The sequence below is a fragment of the Marmota flaviventris genome, chromosome 1, assembly GCF_047511675.1.
Source record: "Marmota flaviventris isolate mMarFla1 chromosome 1, mMarFla1.hap1, whole genome shotgun sequence".
Lineage (NCBI taxonomy): Eukaryota > Metazoa > Chordata > Mammalia > Rodentia > Sciuridae > Marmota > Marmota flaviventris.
This window is the reverse complement of record NC_092498.1, coordinates 54,109,085-54,130,325: the sequence shown is the minus strand read 5'-3', so window position 1 is coordinate 54,130,325 and position 21,241 is coordinate 54,109,085. Positions and strand designations below refer to the sequence as shown.

General features: G+C 38.2%; 1 protein-coding gene across 1 annotated transcript in view; it reads right to left on the bottom strand.

The window, feature by feature from the left end:
* Positions 1 to 21,241, bottom strand: part of Snd1 (staphylococcal nuclease and tudor domain containing 1) — a 410,684-nt gene that overhangs the window by 243,945 nt on the left and 145,498 nt on the right. The window contains exon 11 of the mRNA XM_027926283.2: positions 17,970 to 18,059. Within this exon, the coding sequence (XP_027782084.1) occupies positions 17,970 to 18,059 (90 nt within the window). The remainder of the gene's footprint in view (positions 1 to 17,969; positions 18,060 to 21,241) is intronic.

The window sequence follows — 21,241 nt, the reverse complement described above, 5'->3', positions numbered from 1 at the left end:
TAAAGAAAATGTGGTATATATAAACAATGGAATATTACTCCGCCATTAAAAAAAAGAATGAATTTATGACTTTTGCAATCTTCAGGATATATGAAGATATATTAGATGAATGGATGAATCTGAAGACAAATAAGACAAATTTGCTAAGACAAATAAGCCAATCCCAAAACTCCAAAGGTCAAATGTTAATGGAGATGCTAACACAGAACAACAGGGGAGGGAAGAATAGAAGTTCAGTGGATTAGACAAGGGGGAAATGAAGGGAAGGGAGGGAGGATGAAAATAGAAAAGATAGTAGAATGAATCTGACATTATTACCCTACATGCATATATGATCACATGGCCAGTGTAATTCTACATCATGTACAACCAGAAGAATGATCAGTTATACTCTATTTATGTATGATGTGTCAAAATGCATTCTGTTATATGTAACTAATTAGAACAAATTTTAAAAGTGGCTAAATAAAATTTAAGATAAAAATTAATAAAATTAAGTTTTAAATGAAAGAATCAAAATCCTAGCAACCAGAGAAGGTTGACTCTTTATATTACATAAATACAAAAAACTAAAATGGGATGGAGCAGGGAGCTATTATACTTCTTAAAGGACCAAATACTTTCTAAAGAAAAACTCAGTACTGTTATTAATAGACGTATTTTACTCTGCTATCCATTATATCCTCTCGGATATAGAAGTTTGTGGTTTTGTAGAGCTCAGTAAATACAAATAATTTTCTTATACAGGGCAGCTTGTTTATTAAAACAAAATTGTATCATGAAAGGAAATTAAGATGAACATACATTGGTTAAGCAAATCACACAACCATAATAAAATGATATACAGCTATTAAAATTAATACATACAAGTTCATTTAATGGGGAGATTTTCAGGTTTTCTTGTTGACCAAAAAAGAACAGAAACTGATTCAAATATAAACATATTTAAGTAAAAGAAAATATGCCAGGGTTGGAGCTGTGGCTCAGCAGTAGTGCACTTGCCTGGAAATGTGTGAGGCACTGGGTTTGATCCTCAGCGCCACATATAAATAAAATTAAGGTCTATCAACAACTAAAAAAATTTTTTTAAAAATCTTTAAAAAAAAGAAAATATGCCAAACGGTTAAAATATTTAAATCACATTTTTATCTTTTATACTCGCCAAACTTAGTGAAGGAAAAAAGTGCACTGCTTATAGTCAGAAAAGAAAATAATCGAATAAAGAACACAGATCATCATAGTTAAGATGTGATTTATGGTTGCAATATTGTTCCTAAAAAACAGTAACCTGTGTATTACGGACAACAGGAGAGACTAGATTCCCCAGGTATAAATTTTCAAAAGGCTATAATTTACCAATGAATTCTATTCAGTGCCCCCATGATCCTACCTATTTTAAATCTGCAATATTATAGCTATATCTAACTTTCAAAAGAAAGGAAGGAAGGAAGGAAGCCAGGGAGGGAAGGAGGGAGGAAAAGAAAGAACGAATTGGTGTTTGACAAATATACTACCAGAGATGGAAATCAATGGGGTTATTCACAAAGAAAGAACAAGATCAGATATTTGCAAAGCTTTCCAAAGTCAAGAACTAAGGAAACAGAAGTAGTAAAAAATGATGACACTACATTGTTACCAATTATCTTGTTTTTTTTAAAGGGGGGGGGGGGGAATTTTAATATTTATTTTTTAGTTTTCGGCGGACACAACATCTTTGTTTGTATGTGGTGCTAAGGACAGAATGCCGGCCACACACATGCCAGGTGAGCTCACTACCACTTGAGCCACATCCCCAGCCCACCAATTATCTTTTAAAGGAAACAATAAAGGTGGGGAATGCATAAGAGGTCTTTTACATGTACATTTGCAAAGGAATTCTCTCTTTTTTCTTAGCACTGGGAAGGTTACCTTTACCAAAGTGATAAGTGAAAAGGACAGATAAAGTGTTTAGAACAATGAAAATGAGTATAGACCAGAATTTTATTCTAGGCTATAAAGCTAAAGTGAAGCCTAAACCTAAATTGTTAGTCTTTAAAAGAAAGGGCTTATGAATTCAGCTAGCAAGAAGGAAAATCGTGGAGGTGGTCATAAGACCATATTCTGTCTCAGTGGATGAAGAGAGAAGGTAGATTTCATCCACATCAGGGAATTTAGCTTACTTATAGAACACAAAATACAATCTCAGAATTTTTTTAAAAACGAGAAGCTGTCTATAAAGATTTAAAAAACTGGCAGATAATTTTTGAGAAGACAAATAACAATATTACTGAGAATGAAACTTTTGCTTCAATTAAATATTTGGTGAATATGCATTGAATTGAAAAAGGGAGGCCATTTAATATCAATGGAAGCAGAAAAGTAACACTATGGGGAAAAGGAGAGTATAATAATATAGCACTGTGTCTGCATAACCACTTAGCTTTTTTTTTTTTAAAGTGTTTGCATACATTTTTTAATAAAGCAGCATTTCTACTTCATTTTGTTTCAACATACACCATATTTAATACCAGGGTAAAATGCTTCACTTTTTAAGTGTTGGCTATGATGAATAACATGGAATCCTCACTCTACAATACAAATCATAACAAATCTCTCACTTTAAGAATCAAAGTACTTTAAACAAAATATGCTGCCTCTGTGATAAGACATAATTGACTTCATAATATAATCTCAAATTTAATCAATACCTGAATTCATCAATGGCATTCAAGTAACAGAGCAACTTTAAAATACAAATGACAAAATGCCCAAAATAAACAAAACCCTAAAAAGCAAATTAGAAATGCTGGATTTAATAAGCATTTACCTTTGGAGATGGGAAATGCAGGACATAAAGCATTTGTTCCTGCTTGCTAAATCACACGGTTATGATTAGAAGGGTAAGTTCAGGAGACAGAAAAGCTTTTTCTGAAACTCTCAAAGAAACTCAGGGCATAAAAAACTGCAACAGGGGTGTACATACTTTGCCCTTTCTTTAGCTTCCTTTAGGTTTCAGCAATTATGTTCTCCTCAGATGTCCTGCCAGTTCCCATGGGGATTCTACCAGGACTGTGCAAGGAAACTCAGAAAAGTAAGAAAAGAGATGTTCTCTCCCAACACCTCCTTCCCAAGGTCCACTCCGTTTCCTCTTGTTCAATGAGCACCATGGAGATCAAAAGGAGGCCAAGCAATGACTGTGATCTTACTGGACTGCTAATCACCTTCTCCCTAAGTACTCACTCTATATTTCCCCTTTCCCTCCATTGCTCATTGTACCTTTCCCTTTCTCACTCTGATTTATCAGGATGTAGATCCGATCTAGTTCATTTTATTTGTCATATTACATACTGCTACTAGTTCTTAATTTTCCTATGCCCTGACTCAGTAGTTTACTATTATCGATTGAGCTCTTGCAATGTGCCCAGCAATGCACTAAATGCCAAACATATATTACCTCATTTAGTGCTCATCACAGGACTGAGTTAGGTAATGCTGCCCCAGAGACTCAAACTCATGTCTACTTAAGTTCTAAACCCACCCTCTACACCACAACAAATTGCCACCAAATGGGATATTGATTAAACATTCACTTTATATTACATGATAAAAGTATCTCAGGTAGAAGACTATTTAATGACACAGGGAAATCATCACATCGAAGGTTACAAAACAGCAAGTATCATATAATTAATTACTAGCTAACATGAAAATTATGCAAATAGCCAAAAGCATTAAAAAATTGGACTAATACAAGCTCAAGTATTAACAGATGCTACCCTTAAGGTAGTAGAGTTTTTCTTTTTCCTTTATCCTTTCCTCTTGATTTCAAAAACACTTTTTATAAATTTAAACAATTATTATTTTATGATTGATAAATCATAAAATATTATTATTTTATGATTAGTATTATTTTATGATTGATTTACGACAAAACAGCAAAAACAATATTATAAGCAAGGAAGGATAGAGTGGACAGTATTTTCCAGTATTAGCAGAATTCATAATTGCATTTTCAAGTAGGAAAATTACAGCCGTAGAGAAAACTAGACCGAAATTCTGTAGGAAAATAGTAAGCTTTCAGTAAATTATGCAGATCAAATATGATAATGCGTTAGTACTTGCAAGCACAGAGAAATGAAACCCAAATGCAAAGATACTATTTTTGGTAATATGTACAAATTTTTTTTAACTACATCTATGATGCCAGCATTTGTGTGAAAAGAGAGAAGACCCATCCTCCCACCCCACCCCGCTCTGTAGAACTAAAATATGTCTGGAAAGAGTCACAAGGAAATGATAATCCTGGCTCTTCTGGAGACATAAACTGGACTGGTGAAGGATAGGGCAGAGGATAAAAGATCTGAATTTTCAAAGAAGTAAATGCATTACCTACCCAAAGTAATAATTAAAATAAAAAGTGAATACCACACTGTGAGAGAATGCTACTAAAAAGATATCTGAAATAATTTAAATGTCTGTTTTATTGGCTTTCCTGTAATGACTTCAAAATGTCTGTTTCAGCAATTACAAAACCCAAGTCCATTTACTTTCTTGATTTGAGTTTGAAAATCTTTAGGAGAAAAGAGAACCATTGCTTTATCCATATATGTACTTTCTACACATCTATTTTTTTCCTACACATCCTTTCTACATCTATTTTTAAAAGTAAAGAACAAGTAATGTTATATAAAACAAATTTTTAAAAACTTATGTATTCTTGGATATTTAAAAACTAAATTAAAAAAAAAAAATCCTGTAAGGAAAGAATCTTTTGGGCTGGGATGTATTTCTGTGGCGAAGCACTTGCCTTGTATATATGGAGCTCTGGGTTCAATCCCTGGCTCCAAGTAAAGACAAAAGGAACTTTTGGCCAGAAATCATGCCAATGCAATAAACAATGTTTGCAAGTAAAGAAAGAAATGAGGCCAGAGAAATCAATCCTGTGCTGCTAGCCAACAATCTTGATACACAGAGCTGACAACCCATCAAAGAAGAGGCGCTCACAGCCAGATGTGAACTCCAGGGACATGGGTCATACAAGAAAAACACACTTCATTACAGACTCTGAAGCAGGTCATGGTGTCATCCAAATGGTTATGTCTAAGTACCCAATGTGCAATTTGTGCTTGGGACAGCATCAAGCTTATGTACCATCAGAGCACCCACCAGGTCACACGTACCCAGGCCCTGGCCTTTCAACTAGACTCGCTCAGGGAGGACAAATTGAGACTAAACAGGATGACTGCCATAACTTCTTCCTTGTTCATGTTTTCTTTTTTCCAAAAGGAACAGGAAATGACAGTTAAAGCACAGAGAATTTAAAGCAACCACAATATTATGCAACCTAGAAAATTATGAGTGTTCATCCAAGAGTCCCCAAAGCCAAGGAAAAACTGGAACCATCAAACAAACTAAGCAGACCATGTTCAGAGGAAAACTAATGCTCTGTCAACTTTGGTAGAGAACCAGGCTTCAAGCTGCTGGGAGGAAGAACGGAAACAAGAAAAAATGGCATTTAGCAAATCACTGTTTTCTTCTTAAGGCCAGAAAGGTCCCAGGGATCCACTGCAGCAGCCAAGTCAGACATAAAGGCAGATGGAGTGTATGTACTGGAAACGAGAGCTTTTTGGAGCTTAGCATTTTGAAGTTGTTCATACTAAAGGTCCAAGAATCATTGAGGAGAGAAATGGCAAAATGGAAGGCAGAGGAAAAGGAGGGGAAAAAAGATAAACAGAGATGGGGAGGAAAGAAACTAAAACTAGAGAGAAAAAGAAAGGAGTTTGTGTATAGAGTATGGGATAAATGAGGTTACCAATACCACTTTCAGTCCCTGAATGGTGAGACAAAATAAATTTACCTTAACATAGTGATCTTATTACAATTTCCCCCCTTAGAAAGCTGTGATTAACTACCACCACACCAGAAATGCCGAAGAACAGCAACAGGACTCATCTTTGTCTTTCATTTTCAAAAACCCTCCCATGCTGTGGAGTTCAAACTGCATGCTGCTTTTCTTCCACACTGCTGGCAGCAAGAAACCTTCACCATTGGGAATAGGAGAAATCGGAGGAAAATGTGAAAAAGTGCCCAGTCACAGTCAAGGAGCCAATCATTTGGATGGATTTTTATTTCTAAAGCCATATTTTAAAATTTAGTGAAACAACAAACGATTAAGGAAAACAAATACCAGTTCTCAAATGGGAGAAAATCATTTGAGGCCATAGATCCTAGAGAAGAAGAAAAGGGAACCTTGGCCCAATAATAAACTGAACTATAACACCAATCATAACCATTTAAACACGTCACATAAAAATAAAAGATAGGCTTTGATCATAACTCAGTACCATGAGCAGAGAAGAAAAAAAGAAGGAAGTCAATCTCTTAGCTTTTGGGGTGGGTGGGGAGTAGAAGGCATGGTGGGTAAAAGATATAGAAAGCTACTCTATAGAAGTAATGGGAGATTTATATTATGGTACATTCAACAAACAGTCCTATAGCAAAGAATCAACCATGGCTCCCAGGACTCAGGGACTGGGTGTGACACTGACTATAGATGAAGCTGAGTGCTTAGATTCCCTCCCTATAGTAAAGATTTGAGCCATTAAAATTCTATGCCCATTTCACAAATGAGAAACAGAGGCATCATGAACACACAGGCCATATGTATAAGATGTTTTCCTCCCTGCTGTTGAGACTCATCTAGAAAGCTGAAGAAGCTCCCCAGCTCTCTAGCTACACATGGTACTATCTTGTTCAAAAGTTCAGCTCACCTCTAATGAAAGCCCAGGTCCTGTTACGCTCTCCCTTCCTATCTCATATTCCTTATTTCCCTTTCCTTTTCTGTTGTGTTTTTAATAAAAGGGGTTAGAGGTTTAGAAGGAGTGGAAACCTGGCCTGGTGGGGAAAGACAGGTGTTTATCTGGCTACTCCTTTCTTTGGACTCTACTGAGCATCAGAGTTTAATGTGACAGACTCCAGGGGCTAGGCTCAGCAGCAACCTGCCAGGCAAAAAGGCACACCACATATTGGAGAAGAGGCAAACTAGAACATGTCACTGACTTGTTTACTTCTAATTCATGTGGTTTACATTGGGGGAACAGGAACATCACGACCCCAAGTCAGAAAGATTGGACCAGCAGGGGCCAATCAGGGTCCATCAAGCTCTGTCACTTAGAGCTTTAAAATAATAATGGAGAATCCAAGCCAAAAATATTAACTTATTGCCTACTAGTTAAGCATATCCTTCTGCCGTTTTTAGGAAGAACAAATTACAAATGCTGTTCTTTCTCAATTATGAGGAAAAGACACAGAAATAGCCCCAAATCACCACTAAGAAGTGACTGCTTAGATTGCCTCTTGAAGACTTCAAATGTCAGCTGAACAATGGGACACTGACGACATTAGGCATGCTGCCACCAATCAGATGGAGTGATGAGTTAATGATTTTTAGCCCATAAATAGAAAAACACAAGAAAAACGTTTATTCTACCCCCTTTTCAGGTGCTGGATTGTACTGCAGACAGTATGATGCCTAAGGTCTCCTTGAATTAGGACTCAAAGTTCACCAGTAAGGAAATGCAAGGAAACCATTTCCTCCAGTATTCATGATTTGTTTCCTATAGTCTTTCTCCATATCCAAATCACAAGGTCTTTTGGAAGACTTTCAAGGGCCAGGACACAACCACCTTTTCTGTCAAGAATTATGGGACCCTGGGACTGGGGTTGTGGCTCAGCGGTGGAGCACTCACCTGGCACTTGTGAGGCCCTGGGTTTGATCCTCAATACCACATATAAATAAATAAATAAATAAATAAATAAATAAATAAATAAAATAATCCAATTACAACTAAAAAATAAATATTAAAAAAAAGAAGAAGAATTATGGGACCCTAACGGAATCTCAGCAACAGTCACAGTGCTGGACCTGCAAGGAAATGAATAGACAAGCCAGACAGCTTGCCCTGCAACGGTGGGGACAGAGATCAGAAGTAGGAACCACTGTTGGGGAAACAAACACGGAAGTATTACATTACAGAAGGATGGACAGCATCCCAATTTACATGGGGAGCCAGGAATACAAGAGAGGGAAAGATTTTAGACAGAACACCAAGTGTGAAGGCAAGAAACTGGGAAAGGGCTGGACATGCCCGGGGAATGGTAAGAAGGTCTTTGTGACATATATAGAGAATAGATTAGGAATTAAGAGTAAAAATGGATGCAGGATCCTCATTTGAAATTATAGTATTTTACAGACAGCTCCTTTGCTTTGCTTTTATGTTCACTGAGGGAGTTAGATTCTTTTCTGCAGGCAATTGGGGTATCATCAGAGTTGGTGGCAAACCAATATTATGCACACAGAAAGCAACTGTGACAGCAGTAGGCAAGATGACATAAACTAGAGAAATAAGTAAAGGCAGAGTTGCAGTAATTAAAATGAGAGATTAGAAGGAAAGAGACTAAAAGATGCTCACTGGACGAACAATGAAAGGGAAGACAACTGAAGCAGAACCATGTGAATCTGGTCACAGAGAAGACTGGGGTAGGGACCAGGAGACTGCTGATTCTGAAGTTTGGGACAATGAACGGGTGATTAGCAACAAAGCCAAAGCAGCTTGTGGGTAGGGAAAATATATCATATGGAAATTATGAACTGTACTTAACAATTCCATGCAGTTCAGTCTTTTTTAACGGTATACAACAGATGCCAGCTGTTTACTGAAATCTGTAGTTGGGTATCCAGCAGTCAGCAGCTGGAAGCAGAGATCTGTAGGCAGAACAAGAAGGTAGGAGTGGAAATATTCATAAGGAAGAATCAGCAGCATGGGTGGCAACCGAGGCCACTAAGGTATATAAGGTCACCCAGCAGTTGAGACCTCTCCTACATATGGCATATAACTATGATCTGTACAATATACCTTAATATTTATCAAATACTGCCAAGAGATACTTTTATATCACCAGTTATTCAAATCTATTCTTATTCAACTTCTCACATGTTGATGTCATCTTGCCCCAGTTAGACTATAAACAACTTCAGAGATAATACTTTATTTATTTTATTTTTATAAGGTACCCAGCAACTACAGTGGCCTCTTCTAAAAATATTAGTTCCATGAAAAGATGTGTTTGTAAGGCTCTATCCTCAATGCCTAGAACAAGGTTTGGTACAGGGTAGTCACTCAGAGTAGTTGCTCAAAAACTATTTGCTGAATGAATAACAAAACTGAATTGATTTCAGTAGGCTACTTCTTAACATGTTATGTAATTATACATGATCAAAGCTCCAAGGACTAAGTCCTAAAACCTTGGATTCCTAGGGCTACTGAAGAGAATTCCCACATAGCTCCATATAACTCATGCTTTTCTGCTAATTATTCGTAATGTACTCTTTATCAACCCTAAATGGGATAAGACTGGTTCATCAAGAGCTACTGCCAGGAATGATTCTCCCAGGGTGTGCCATATTTCAAATGCTATTAATTATCAACAAAGAAGAAATAAAGGCTCTGTGACCAGGATGGCCACAAGACAGGGCAGCCTCCTCAAGTGGACATTAGTACTTATTCTTCAAAGAAGAGAGACAAGACAACAGCAATCTGAGGATGAGCCTGCTGACAAAACCGGAAACCATCTCAACACTAAAACAACAGGTGGTCTGAAGCAGCAGAGGCCTGTCAGGAAGAGCAATGACAAAAAGTAAACACAAATAAAGGGAGCAAGACAAGACCGGCAGCGATCAATGGTGAAAGAAAGCTGACATCAGAGTGCTAAATACAAAATTAAAAACTCAGAAAGTAAACGTCTTGACAAGAGACAGGTGGTCAGATAAAAGACACTACATTGCTTTCCTACTGCATTAGCTTCCTAGAGTTGCCTTAAGGAAGCACCACACATGAATTGGTTTAAAACTAAGAATCTTACTCTCTTAACCTTCTGGAAGCTTCAATCTGAAAATTGAGAGCAGGGGCCAGAGATATGATAGGCAGTTAGGCCTTGCTAAACAGCAGATTTCTGAGTTTCTTACCCCAGCAAGCCCAATATCACATACAAAGTGTCTGATAAACCAAGCAGCTCAGGATAAGTGACTTCATTGGAGCCTGAGGTATGTACTAGAACCCTGAGCAGTGCCTGAGGCGAAGTAGCCAGACCTTCAGCAGGTGTGATCAATGTAATGCCTCACCCTAATTGGATTTAGGAACTTCTCTCCCTAGAGTCATTAGCCAATAGATTTAAAGGTCATTTCTAGCAACACCATATAAACCCCTAGAAAGCAGTAATTTAATGGCAACAGTCTCTTGGGACCCCTCTCGAGAGATCTGCTTATTTTTTCCCCCTTAAGTAAAATACTTAAATTGCTCTCACCCTCCTTTTCATCATTTGGAGGGGTGACACAAAGAACTTCCAGATTACTGCAAATCCCAGAAAAACCCTATACAAAGAGTCATTATCTCAGAAGGTCTTAGGGGAGTATATTTTCTTGTTTCTTCCTACTTTCTGGTCACTTTAGGCAACTCTTGGCATTCCCTGGTTAATAGCTAAATCACCACAATCTCCACCTCCACTGCCACAAGGCCACCTTCTTACCAGGATACCAGTCCAATCCAGTATGACTTCATTTGAACTTAATCACATCTGCAAAGACTATTTCTAATGGTGTTGCATTCTAAGATTACAGACAGATGGAATTGTGGGGGAAACCATTCAACCCACTACACATACCATCATGAAAACATCAAGAAAGGACTCTTCAAGCAGCAACATGCATCGGAAAGAACTGCTGCACATTAGGAATAGCTAAATATTTGCCACAGAAAATCACTATACAAGTGAAAGTAGATAAGGCAGTTCTATCAATAAACGGTGCTTGTTTCAGATAAGCACAAATAATATCACTCGGATTTTATACGCATTAAAAGAAGGAGCCCATATTTTTAATGTACAACTACATATATGGAGGTGTAGCTCTAAAAATATCACTTCCATCACCTGGGAACAGAGTTGACAGAACTTCAATCTTAAAACCAGTGGACATGCTTTCTATCTTTGTACACATGCACAAATTATTTACACTCTTGTGAAAGACACATTCAAGCAACCTGGATGATTGGTCTAACCCTGCAGAATAGAATATAAAGAGAGGATACACCAAGGGCTGGGGTTGTGGCTCAGTGGTAAAGAGCGTGCCTTGTATGTGTGAGGCACTGGGTTCGATTCTTAGTACTGTATATAAATAGATAAATAAAATGCAGTCCATCAACAACGTGAGAGAGAGAGAGACAGACAGACAGACAGACACCACCAAAAGAAACTCTGGAACATTGCTGCTTTCAAAATAAAACTATTTCTGAACAATGTGGTATTTAGCAAATACACAGGAAAAAAATTTTTTTCTCATTAGAAAACACCTATGTATCCATACATGGACCCTTATAAGCAGATGAAACTGTTACAGAAATAAATATTGAGAAAAGACAGAGCTGGGTTTCCTTCCCAATCACACACTTCTGTACCAAATCTCGCTTTACACTCTTCCCAACATTAAGACATTCTGCACACTATCATCGAGACCAAGCTCAAAAGAATCTATTCTCTGTAAACCAGGAGGTATAGGAAGTTGGAAGATTTGCAATTCAGCACATTTTATAGGGTTTTTGGCACATAAGGGTTATTTTTAAAGTGGGGAAAAAAAGCCTGTCCTCTCCCTACCCCCAAACACAGCTGAGCTGATTCAGCACAAATCTCCCCCTAAAATAAAATCTTGATTTGCAGAGAATAAGCATGGAAAGTTCCAGTTCCAAGGACGACATTTCAGAAAGCTAGCAGGAAAGATCAGGAGTGGGTGGCTGAAGACAAGCTGACCACAAATCATGTTACAAATATAAGAATTTTCACCAGAAAACTACAAGCAACTGGGGAGTCCAAGGAAGAAAGTCTTAAATAATAAGCAAAGTAATATAAGAGTATTACCTAGAGATTCGAGAACCTCGAGGATTCTGGTAGATAATAAATCATTTCCCACAGGTGAGTATACTGAAGAAATTTCCAGGAACACAGCTGAATATTCTAGTTTCTTCATTTAACTTAGAGATGCTTTCTGAATAGGATATTACAAAATACATCATACAAAAAACACACTTCACCAAAGAGCTGTGTGCTCCGTTCAACACCCTGTTGGCCCCCAAAGTCAGAAGTACTTTTCACAATCTGCAGACCAAAAAAAAGAAGGAGGAGGAGGAGGAGGAGAAGAAAAAAAAAAAACAGAAGAAGAAAGAAAGAAAAAAAAGAACTCATTATCAGAAACAGCATTTAGGTGGCAGCAGGAAGAAAGCTACCTTGCTGAGTTTCCAGAAACAGGCAATTCCAGTCATTTGTTAATTATCTGTCACCAGACAAGGCAGTTAAGGGCTCAAGGGATAAGACTAGGATCATTCTTAAAACCCAATGGGTAAAGGGCATCTAAAATGAACCTTGGTGGCCAATGCATTATGACATGCACCCATCATATCCAAGTGGGAAAACTCCCGTAGGAAAAGGCAGGAACAGAAATCCCAAGTCATCCAAAGCATCTCTTAATTTGGTGAATATCTCCAGTCATTTGTTCAAAAATTTACAGCCACATTGATGGTAACAGCTGGCACTGGAAGGCAAGGAGAAGCAACCTTCTATAAACCTGTCAATTTAAATCACAATGCATTCACAACCTTAGGGCCTGTTTTGATCATTAATGTAAAGGACTTTTCCATAGTGCAAATGAATCAAATTAATATGAAGTGAAAAATGTGGAGATGACAAAAGAAATGTTTATAAAATCCAAACTAAAATGCATCAGAGGTAATTAAGAACAAGAATTCCTAGTCAGCTAGCTCTTGTACTTAGCACCCTGTGACAGATAGCACTTTAGTGGGTTTTTTAGACGAAAAGGCCAATCCTGGTAGGCAGCCTGGAGAAGGCAAGGTCTTCTCCTCAGGAAGACACTCTGCCCTTGAGGAGCTGCATTACCTGAGTGAACGACAGCCCCTCCTAGGGACGGGGACTCCTGGCACCTTCAGAGATAGATACTATTCCTCACGTTCTCCCTGGTTCTGGGTCAAGAGGAGTGGTGGGTGTGGCTGTCCTTCCTTTCTTCCAGACAATTCCTGAAGTTGCCATTATGCCAAGAAATTAAGAAAGGGAAATCAAGGGTCATCGCTGGCTTTGCCATGTTGCCTTTCATCTTCCAGTGTCCGCTTAATGTGGGAAACATGTAATCTGACACTGATTCTATGAAGAACAATTTGATGAAACACATCCTCAGAGGGGCATCTCAAAGACTAATGAGATCATGTCTAGAAGGCTGAAAGGCTCAGAAGGCTGATAAGTGGTGCCACCACCACCCCCTAAAAGCTGTAGACTAGGATGAGGCAGCAGAACAACTTCTTATAGCGTGTAAAGTATATGTTATATATAGGGACTGACATTTTCCCCAAATGTGCAAAGACCCTATCATCATTTGAGTCAGCATACAGCAGGGAAGTGGACATTTCTAGGCCTTTAATTTAACACAGCAATTAAAAGCAGAGCTAGATGATCAAAATACTTAATTTCTATAGGTTTCAGATTCTTTTCCAGTAAAAATGGGAGCAATATATGCATTCTGCAGAACACAGGTAAAAATTAAAAGTGAAACCAACATCCCTGAGTCCAGTGCTTACTACAAACAGATATATGGCTAACCTAAGGTCTATCAGATGAGTCCTACGTCAAAAAATTCATTGAGCACTTAATATATGCACCACAAACTATACTGGGCACTGAGATAATGAGTTGTTGATGCAGTTCCTCATCAGCATAACAAAATAAATCCAACAAGAAAGAAGGATTTTCCTACATAGACTCTTGAGTGTATATTATCACAAACTATGGAACATATGTGGAGGGTAAATTATTAGAAGGGGAGAGTCAAAGAAAATTTCATCCAGGAAGTCACACTTGATTGTCTGGCATGCATAGAGATTTCCCCCAGATGCACACCCTAAAAGTACCCACACCTCAGAAAAGACAGAGTTTGGAGCAAAAAATAATAATTATTATTTAAAGCAATCTATACATAAAATGACTCTCAATAAATGATTTACAGCTCCAGAATTTCCAAAATACTGGCCTTTATCAAGAAAAATGCCCAATTTTAAGTCCCTAAAAAAGAGCCAGACTAGTTCACAGAACAAATTTCACTGGCATGCAAACTGTACAAAGGCGGCCACTTGTGTACAGATGAGCCTCATCCCCCAGATTTGCTTATTCAAAGGAATGGTGGGGAAAAAAATTTCAAAACATTAAGGGAGAAAACATATGCTGGGGGCATATGCTGGACAGGCCAGCCTGCAGTGAGCATCAATCTCCTGCTGGCTTCGCCTCAGTACACTCTGGCTTGTTGCAATTCCATTTCTTCCACCATTTTTGACCCTCCAATTGTTGAAACAAGTTCTAACTTTGAATACAATGGTTCCCATGGTAATAGAAATTCTGCGGTTAAGGGACAGGAGTTATAGGAATGATTCATATGTCATTTGTAAATGCTGTATTACATGGAAAAATATACTGAGATTTGACTTTAGGTATACTATGGGATAGCTGGGTGGGGGATCCCCAATGAAGATCTCAGTGACTATCCTGTCCTATCAAAAGCAAAATAACTGTGACATGCAAACTATTGCTTTCTATGGGCTGATCTGGAAAACTAGGACATGTGGAAGTTCTCACAAATTCCATTGCATGATAAAGCAGTGAAGAAATCAGCAAGGAAGTTGTTTACCATGAATATGCTTTAGTCAAGATTTTAGAGAAAAGGATGGCAGATGGTAAACAGGATGGGATGGGTAGGTTGAGGATACACACATTATCTACAACTTCCCAGTTTGAAAATCACACAGACCCTTTATTTTACTTTATTTTTTGGTACGAAGTACTTTACCACTAAGCTACATCCCCAGCCCTTTTTGAGATAGCGACCTGCTAAGTTGCTCAGGGTCTCCTTAAGTTGCTGAAGTTGACACTGAACTTACCATCCTCCTGCCTCAGCCTATAGTCACTGGGATTACAGGCATGTGCCACCAAATCTGGCTAAAAAAACATATCTTTTAGCCCAAACTGATTTATTTTGGGGAAGCTGAATCCCTGATACCACAGCTAACCATAAACCACCCAAATCCATGAAATGGGTTGAAAAGGCAGTCAAGTCAACAGAAACAACAGTGAAAACCATGGAAAAGTACTGCAATTATGATGCCAACTGCACATTGATTTATCTTTCTTTACCTCTGAGCTAGGAGTAAATCTAAACATGTAGAGTATGCTACATTCCATACGCAAATTGTATTATTAAGCTACACCAAACCACACGCCTTCTTGTCATCTGAGCGAACATGAAAGACTACTATCATCCTGCACAACTTCAAGACAAGGGAAGGCAAATTGTATTCCTAGTTCATAAATGATAAAAACCAAGGCTCCAAGAGAAACATGTTTACTCTAATTATGAGACATGTCCAGAATTTAATCTGAGGAGTACATCAATGTGAAGTTCCGCAGCTGGGATGGAGGTCTTCAAAGACAACAAAATACCTCAGCAGTTTACCTTCTCTCTTGTTTCTCCACATTCTACACAACTCTCAAAATCACCACAGAATGAACTCTCTGAGAAGGTCTAGTCAAAGAAAATAATTTTATCTCCATGTCTTCCTTAAGCTGTGACAGGCTGCCCTAATCAGCTTTCATGCACATGGACACACATGCTCCCTCACGGTGGCTCTTAATCACCATGTGCCATACTGAACAGCTGCAGAGGTCTGAAGGGAATTGGCAGAAATGTGCAATGATGTGCTAGCCACCCCCTGACCCCCTCCCACCCCAGCCCTGCTGCCAACCAGGCAGCAACTGCCCTGCCTGCTCCCAGACGCCAGAGCACATGGGTGTTCACTGTCGAATTGACAGGCCCAGAAGACAGGCAAGTAGTTTCAGGTGGTGAGTCAGGAAAAGGAGTTTGCATCAGGAATGTTCCAGCCCAGCAGAGCTGAGCTGCATCCAACTCCCTTAGCAAGGATAGAGTATTCATCATTTATACAATGTCACCGTGGGGGACAAAACTTGGGCTCAGCACAAATAGAATCCAATCAACCACAGGAACCAGTAAACAAGGCTTCTTCCACTAAGAAGGGACCTAATTGCTTGAGAACTGACATCATATCTGACATTTAAGGTCAGTCCTTTAATTCCGTGATGGAGGACTTTACCGTGGCCTAGTACACAGTCCTTGAGAGCAGAGCCCTGAACTAACCTTCCAGGACCAGTCAGCAGTGGCTGAAATAAGCAGTGACCTATATTCCCAGAGAAGAAACAGAATCAGGGTAGGGCAATAGTCAAAGAAACCAGGTGGGCGCCACAGTACCTACAAACGACTGGCACACCTGAATCAAATGTGCTGCCACTCCTTTCTGTGTGACTCTGTATCCTTAGAAATCCTCACTGATGAGGGAATTCCATGCAATTGTATATGAGCCAGTAAATGAGTGATACAACATCAACTGGGTGAAACAGAGATGTGAGACTTTACATCAGATAACAGGAGATCTAGAAATTGAAAGAGACTTCAAGCCATCATTCGCACTATACTTCATGAATGAACACAGCATTCTGTCAAGCTTTATACAATGACAAATGAGCCTATTCTCTGAAGGAACCTGAGAAGATTTAATACTCATTTTAGGGAACCTACTTTGGTTTTTCTGTCTGAAAATTAGCAATTTCATCTTATATCCAACTTCAAAATAAATTATCATCCTACTAACAACAGTATAAAATAAATTATCATCCTACTAACAATATATAAATTAAATATATAAATATATAAATTATCATCCTACTAACAACAGTATAAAATAAAACTGTTTATATTTCTATTTATGGTATACTATTTTGGCATTAGTTCAAAAGCAAGAGATTTATCAAACCCATCACAACATCAATAATTTAAATAAAGAATGTTAATATGGTTTTAATGTTTTAAGTCAGACAAAAAAACTGACTGGCTTTAACTTTTTGAAGATATAATAAAAGTTTACCCAAAATGTGGTGTTTTTCTAGAATCCCACCTAAAGCAAAGTAAGGAAAACACAAGTCTCCCTACATAGACTTCGTCACTTACCAAAGGAACTATCCCATTTATTTACTTTGTTCATCCAGGATATAAAGAACTTAGGACTTTGGAGTGGGGGGGGCGGATGACAGGAAAAATAAGGGGGATGCTCAAAAGCTAACTATATTCATAATATGAAGAACATTATCCTCTAAATGAGTACACAAGAAAATGTACTGTAACATCTCCAAGTTGTTGCCATAGACTAAAAAGGTCAATGTGCTACAGAAAAATCTGCAAAGTAACTATCAGCAAACCACATCCTCCTTACTCACTGAATTGTCATGCAGCACCTGCATAAGAAGCTGTGGGAAATTTTATAAGCCAGATAGCGGTAGCATTCACTAAGAGGTACCATTTCCCTAAGCATGCTCCTAAATCTAGGAGACCCTAACTTCCCCTCCTCTTCAGCCGACCTACCCCTTGGAAGTGAGGGAAACACAAAACAGAAGCAACTTCCCCTCGCTGGAAAAATCTCACAGCCCCAAATTTTAAATGGAGGTGGCTGGAGAAAACAAGAGAGCCAAGGGAATGGAGTGCAGGGCAATATGCAATTATTGAAACTGGAATTGAGCCTGGAACCTGCCATGAGAGTACTGGCAATCAAACTGTGGTCAGGGCCCCAATTTTAAACCTCTCTCAAGGAATACCACTTCCTGACACAGACACACCTCCCTTTATATCAAAGGAATTCTGCTTGACTTGGTGGAGGAGTATCATCTGTTGGTGAAAGGAATAAAAAGGACTCAACTTAAAATAAGCATGTCTGAAGAATTGAATGAAGTACAATCACTTGCAAATATGTTTCTGTCATTCTTACCTTCTTCCCAATAAGCTTTTTTCGAAGAAATTCCCGGGCCTCAAACATGTATGGAATGTCATACAGGGGACGCAGTTTCTTATTCTTATCCTAAAAGCAAAATAATATACCACATCAGGAAGAGAAACCAAATGAACACAGGCAATAGTACAATATATTGGAATGTATGTGAATTTCTCAGAGTCCCAAATATTAAATTAAATAAGTGCTACATATCTGATAAATGTTTAATAAATATTTGGCTAAAATGCTTTATTGAGAGTCAGATTATCTTTTTCACATGATATACTCAAAAATAAGCAATGGAATGTTTGCAATTACCCAAGCTGGAAGTAAGCGTTCAACATCAGGAAATAGCAACATAAACTTCAATATATAAGTATTAGGCCCCTTCATTAATGCACTATAAATTTAATTCAATCGCCTTTATTGAGCACCTACCAATTACTGGTTCCATACAAATCATCCCATAAATACATGTCTATATCCTGAACTCAAAAATCTTGGAACATAGTAATAGAAGAAATCCAACAGATATGAGATAGAAAAACAAAGCAGTTTTGGTTAAGTGTTAAATTACTGGGATACAGACTGAACTGAATGCTATAAAAGTTCAGGGACGTGGAAATAAAGAAGCAATCAGGACATGTTTCATTGACAGGATGGGATTTAATTAAGGTGAATGTGCAGGACAGAAAAAAAATAGAGTATGAAAAGGTAGAACAAGGAGAAAAGGAAAAAGGAATGATATTTTCTCTCTCTCTTCATTATTTCATGGTTCCCAAAAGATGTGACTGCTCTAAGCAATGTCATTTTGAAATGATGAGAGAGGGTCTAGACGAAGGTGACAGAAGTAAGAATGGATAGAAAGTTAAAGAGATATGAGAACCATCTTAAGAAATGAATTAACAGGAACTGACAAGAGAGTAGATAGAGGGGATAAAAGAGTGGAAATACAATATTGAGCCATGATGACAGGCAAAAGAAATCCAGAGACGTTTGCCTTTTGGTGAGGCTGTGGAGGCACAAAGGATCTAATTGAGAAATAAGAGTCTTAGCTGGACAGATTGGTACATTACCTCAATGTCTCTCTCACACTGGCCTGCCATTTCCAAGATAACAGAAACCATGTCCATTTGTGTTTTACTTTAACACCCCAGCGCTAAGCACGCTAAGCACAGTACCCTAGAGCTAAGCACAGTCTTCTCTCATAGCATGAAATCAATGACTAAAGATGGATTCAGTAGCTTCTGACGAAACATTCAGGATGGTATGCAGAAAGAAAGCATGCCAGGAGAACAGGTCTGCATGTGCAGGTTTGGGGATCTCCAGGATACAGGTAATATTTGAAAAAACTACAGGAAGAAAGGAGAAAGCAAGGACTAACTTCTTTGCTAGATGAACAACACTGGCTCCCCCACTTCTCTGGTTGGCTGAGCTGGCTGTGCCTTTGCCATCTATTAAGCACCTGACAAAACATGAGGCTTCTGTAGGATCCATGCTGGACTCAAAGCAGATATTCATAAGTTATTTTATTTTCTTAAATAGCCAACTACTCTCAGATAAAGAAGCTTCATCCCTTTAAGATCCCATTTTAAAATTCAATCTAACGTCAATAGTGAGGGAAAGAGATTCAAAATTGATGCTTCTTCCCAGATACTAACTAAGCCTTGATGTCTTGAATACATCATAAAACATTTCGATTCATTGATATAACCAAGAAAACCTCTTATGAGAATTCTTCCTGTTACAAGGAAATTTGAGCTTCACATTCATCATCTGATTGTCAACTATTTCCTCTGTGAGAATTTTTTAAAAGGCATTTATTGTTCTTCCACTGCTCTCCAAGGGAGTAAAAGAACCTCCTTGTCCCTGATAATGTATGAAAATCTACATACTCTGCACAGAAAGAACTAGGGTAGCCAAGGTCTGATCGAGGTCCTAGGATGTTAGGACCATAGCCTAAAAAGTAGGGTACAACGTTGAGCATGAAAATTTTAGAGAAGTAAAAATACAGGAGGGGTACAGTGGAGGTAGAGGAGGAGGATGTGTGGGGTTCCCTGGTCTCAGGGAATGCTGAGTAACACTACGGACAGATTGGATATTTTACAAATGTCCAGGAAGCCAAGTGAAAATAACAAGCCATAAATTAGAGACTTATTTAGGATCCACAGGTAACATATTATCCTGAAAGAGAGTTAGTGACGACACTCAGTGATAGAGTTAGAATGCTCATTGACAAAAGATGTTGGGTGCCAGTAAGGAAAAGGATTTTTAATAAAGACAAAAATCAATGGTAATCAGAATCAGCCCTCAGGAACAAAGAAGTGCCAACATATTCACGTTCACCAAGCAACAGAGGAAAATCTATTTACAGAGAGTAGCTGTGTGATTACAAAAGCTTTAGTGAACAAAATTTTTAAAAATGAATTCAACAAAATAACAGTATTTACTATAAACAGCCATCTAATTCACTACAGAGCTTGAATTTCCACACCTTACCCTATGTATTACAAAGCATCAGGGGTACAAGGGACTGTCAGTTGACTGGAATTCCAAGGTAAGAAACACAGTTCCAACGAGCATTCAAAAGATCATGGAGTGATATACACCTACATGTGTGAAAATGGTTGTCTAAATAAGAATTCTGTTTTGGCTATGGTGTATAGCTCAGTTGGTAGAGAGAGCATTTGCCTAGTATAAGCAGGGCACTGGTTCAATACCCAGCAACACAAAACACACACACACACCCCGAATCTATTTTGAAGACACTCTGCAGAACTGGGCCAAGTCAAAATACCCTCCAAAGAATGAAAGAAAATAAATAATATGCCAACAAACATCTCCTAATAAAAAAAGAGGGCAACTTCAGAGTTTGATAATATGTCTCTCATGAAACTAGGAAAGAACAAATACCACAAGCAGAAAACAAGATATCAGAAGTGAAAACGGAATGATCTTGTTACTCTAACCCTTCAGAGCTAGGAGCTATTGACATCTGCAAACATCTTACAAGAGAGATATTAGAAGTCCCTAAGACACCACAAAATAAAAGCAATTCCTCCAAATTACCAGGTACATAAAAGCCTTTGAAAGCTCTAAGAGGCAATTGAGGTATGGAATATATTCTGAGAAAACAGGACTTTAGCTGAATCTCGCCTGCTAAAAGGGACTGTCTAGTTTAGATTCTGATTTACATGGAAATTTTTTTTTCCCAAAATAAAAATAGAAGAGAATGCTTACTTTATCTGGTGGGCGGATAATATACAAAC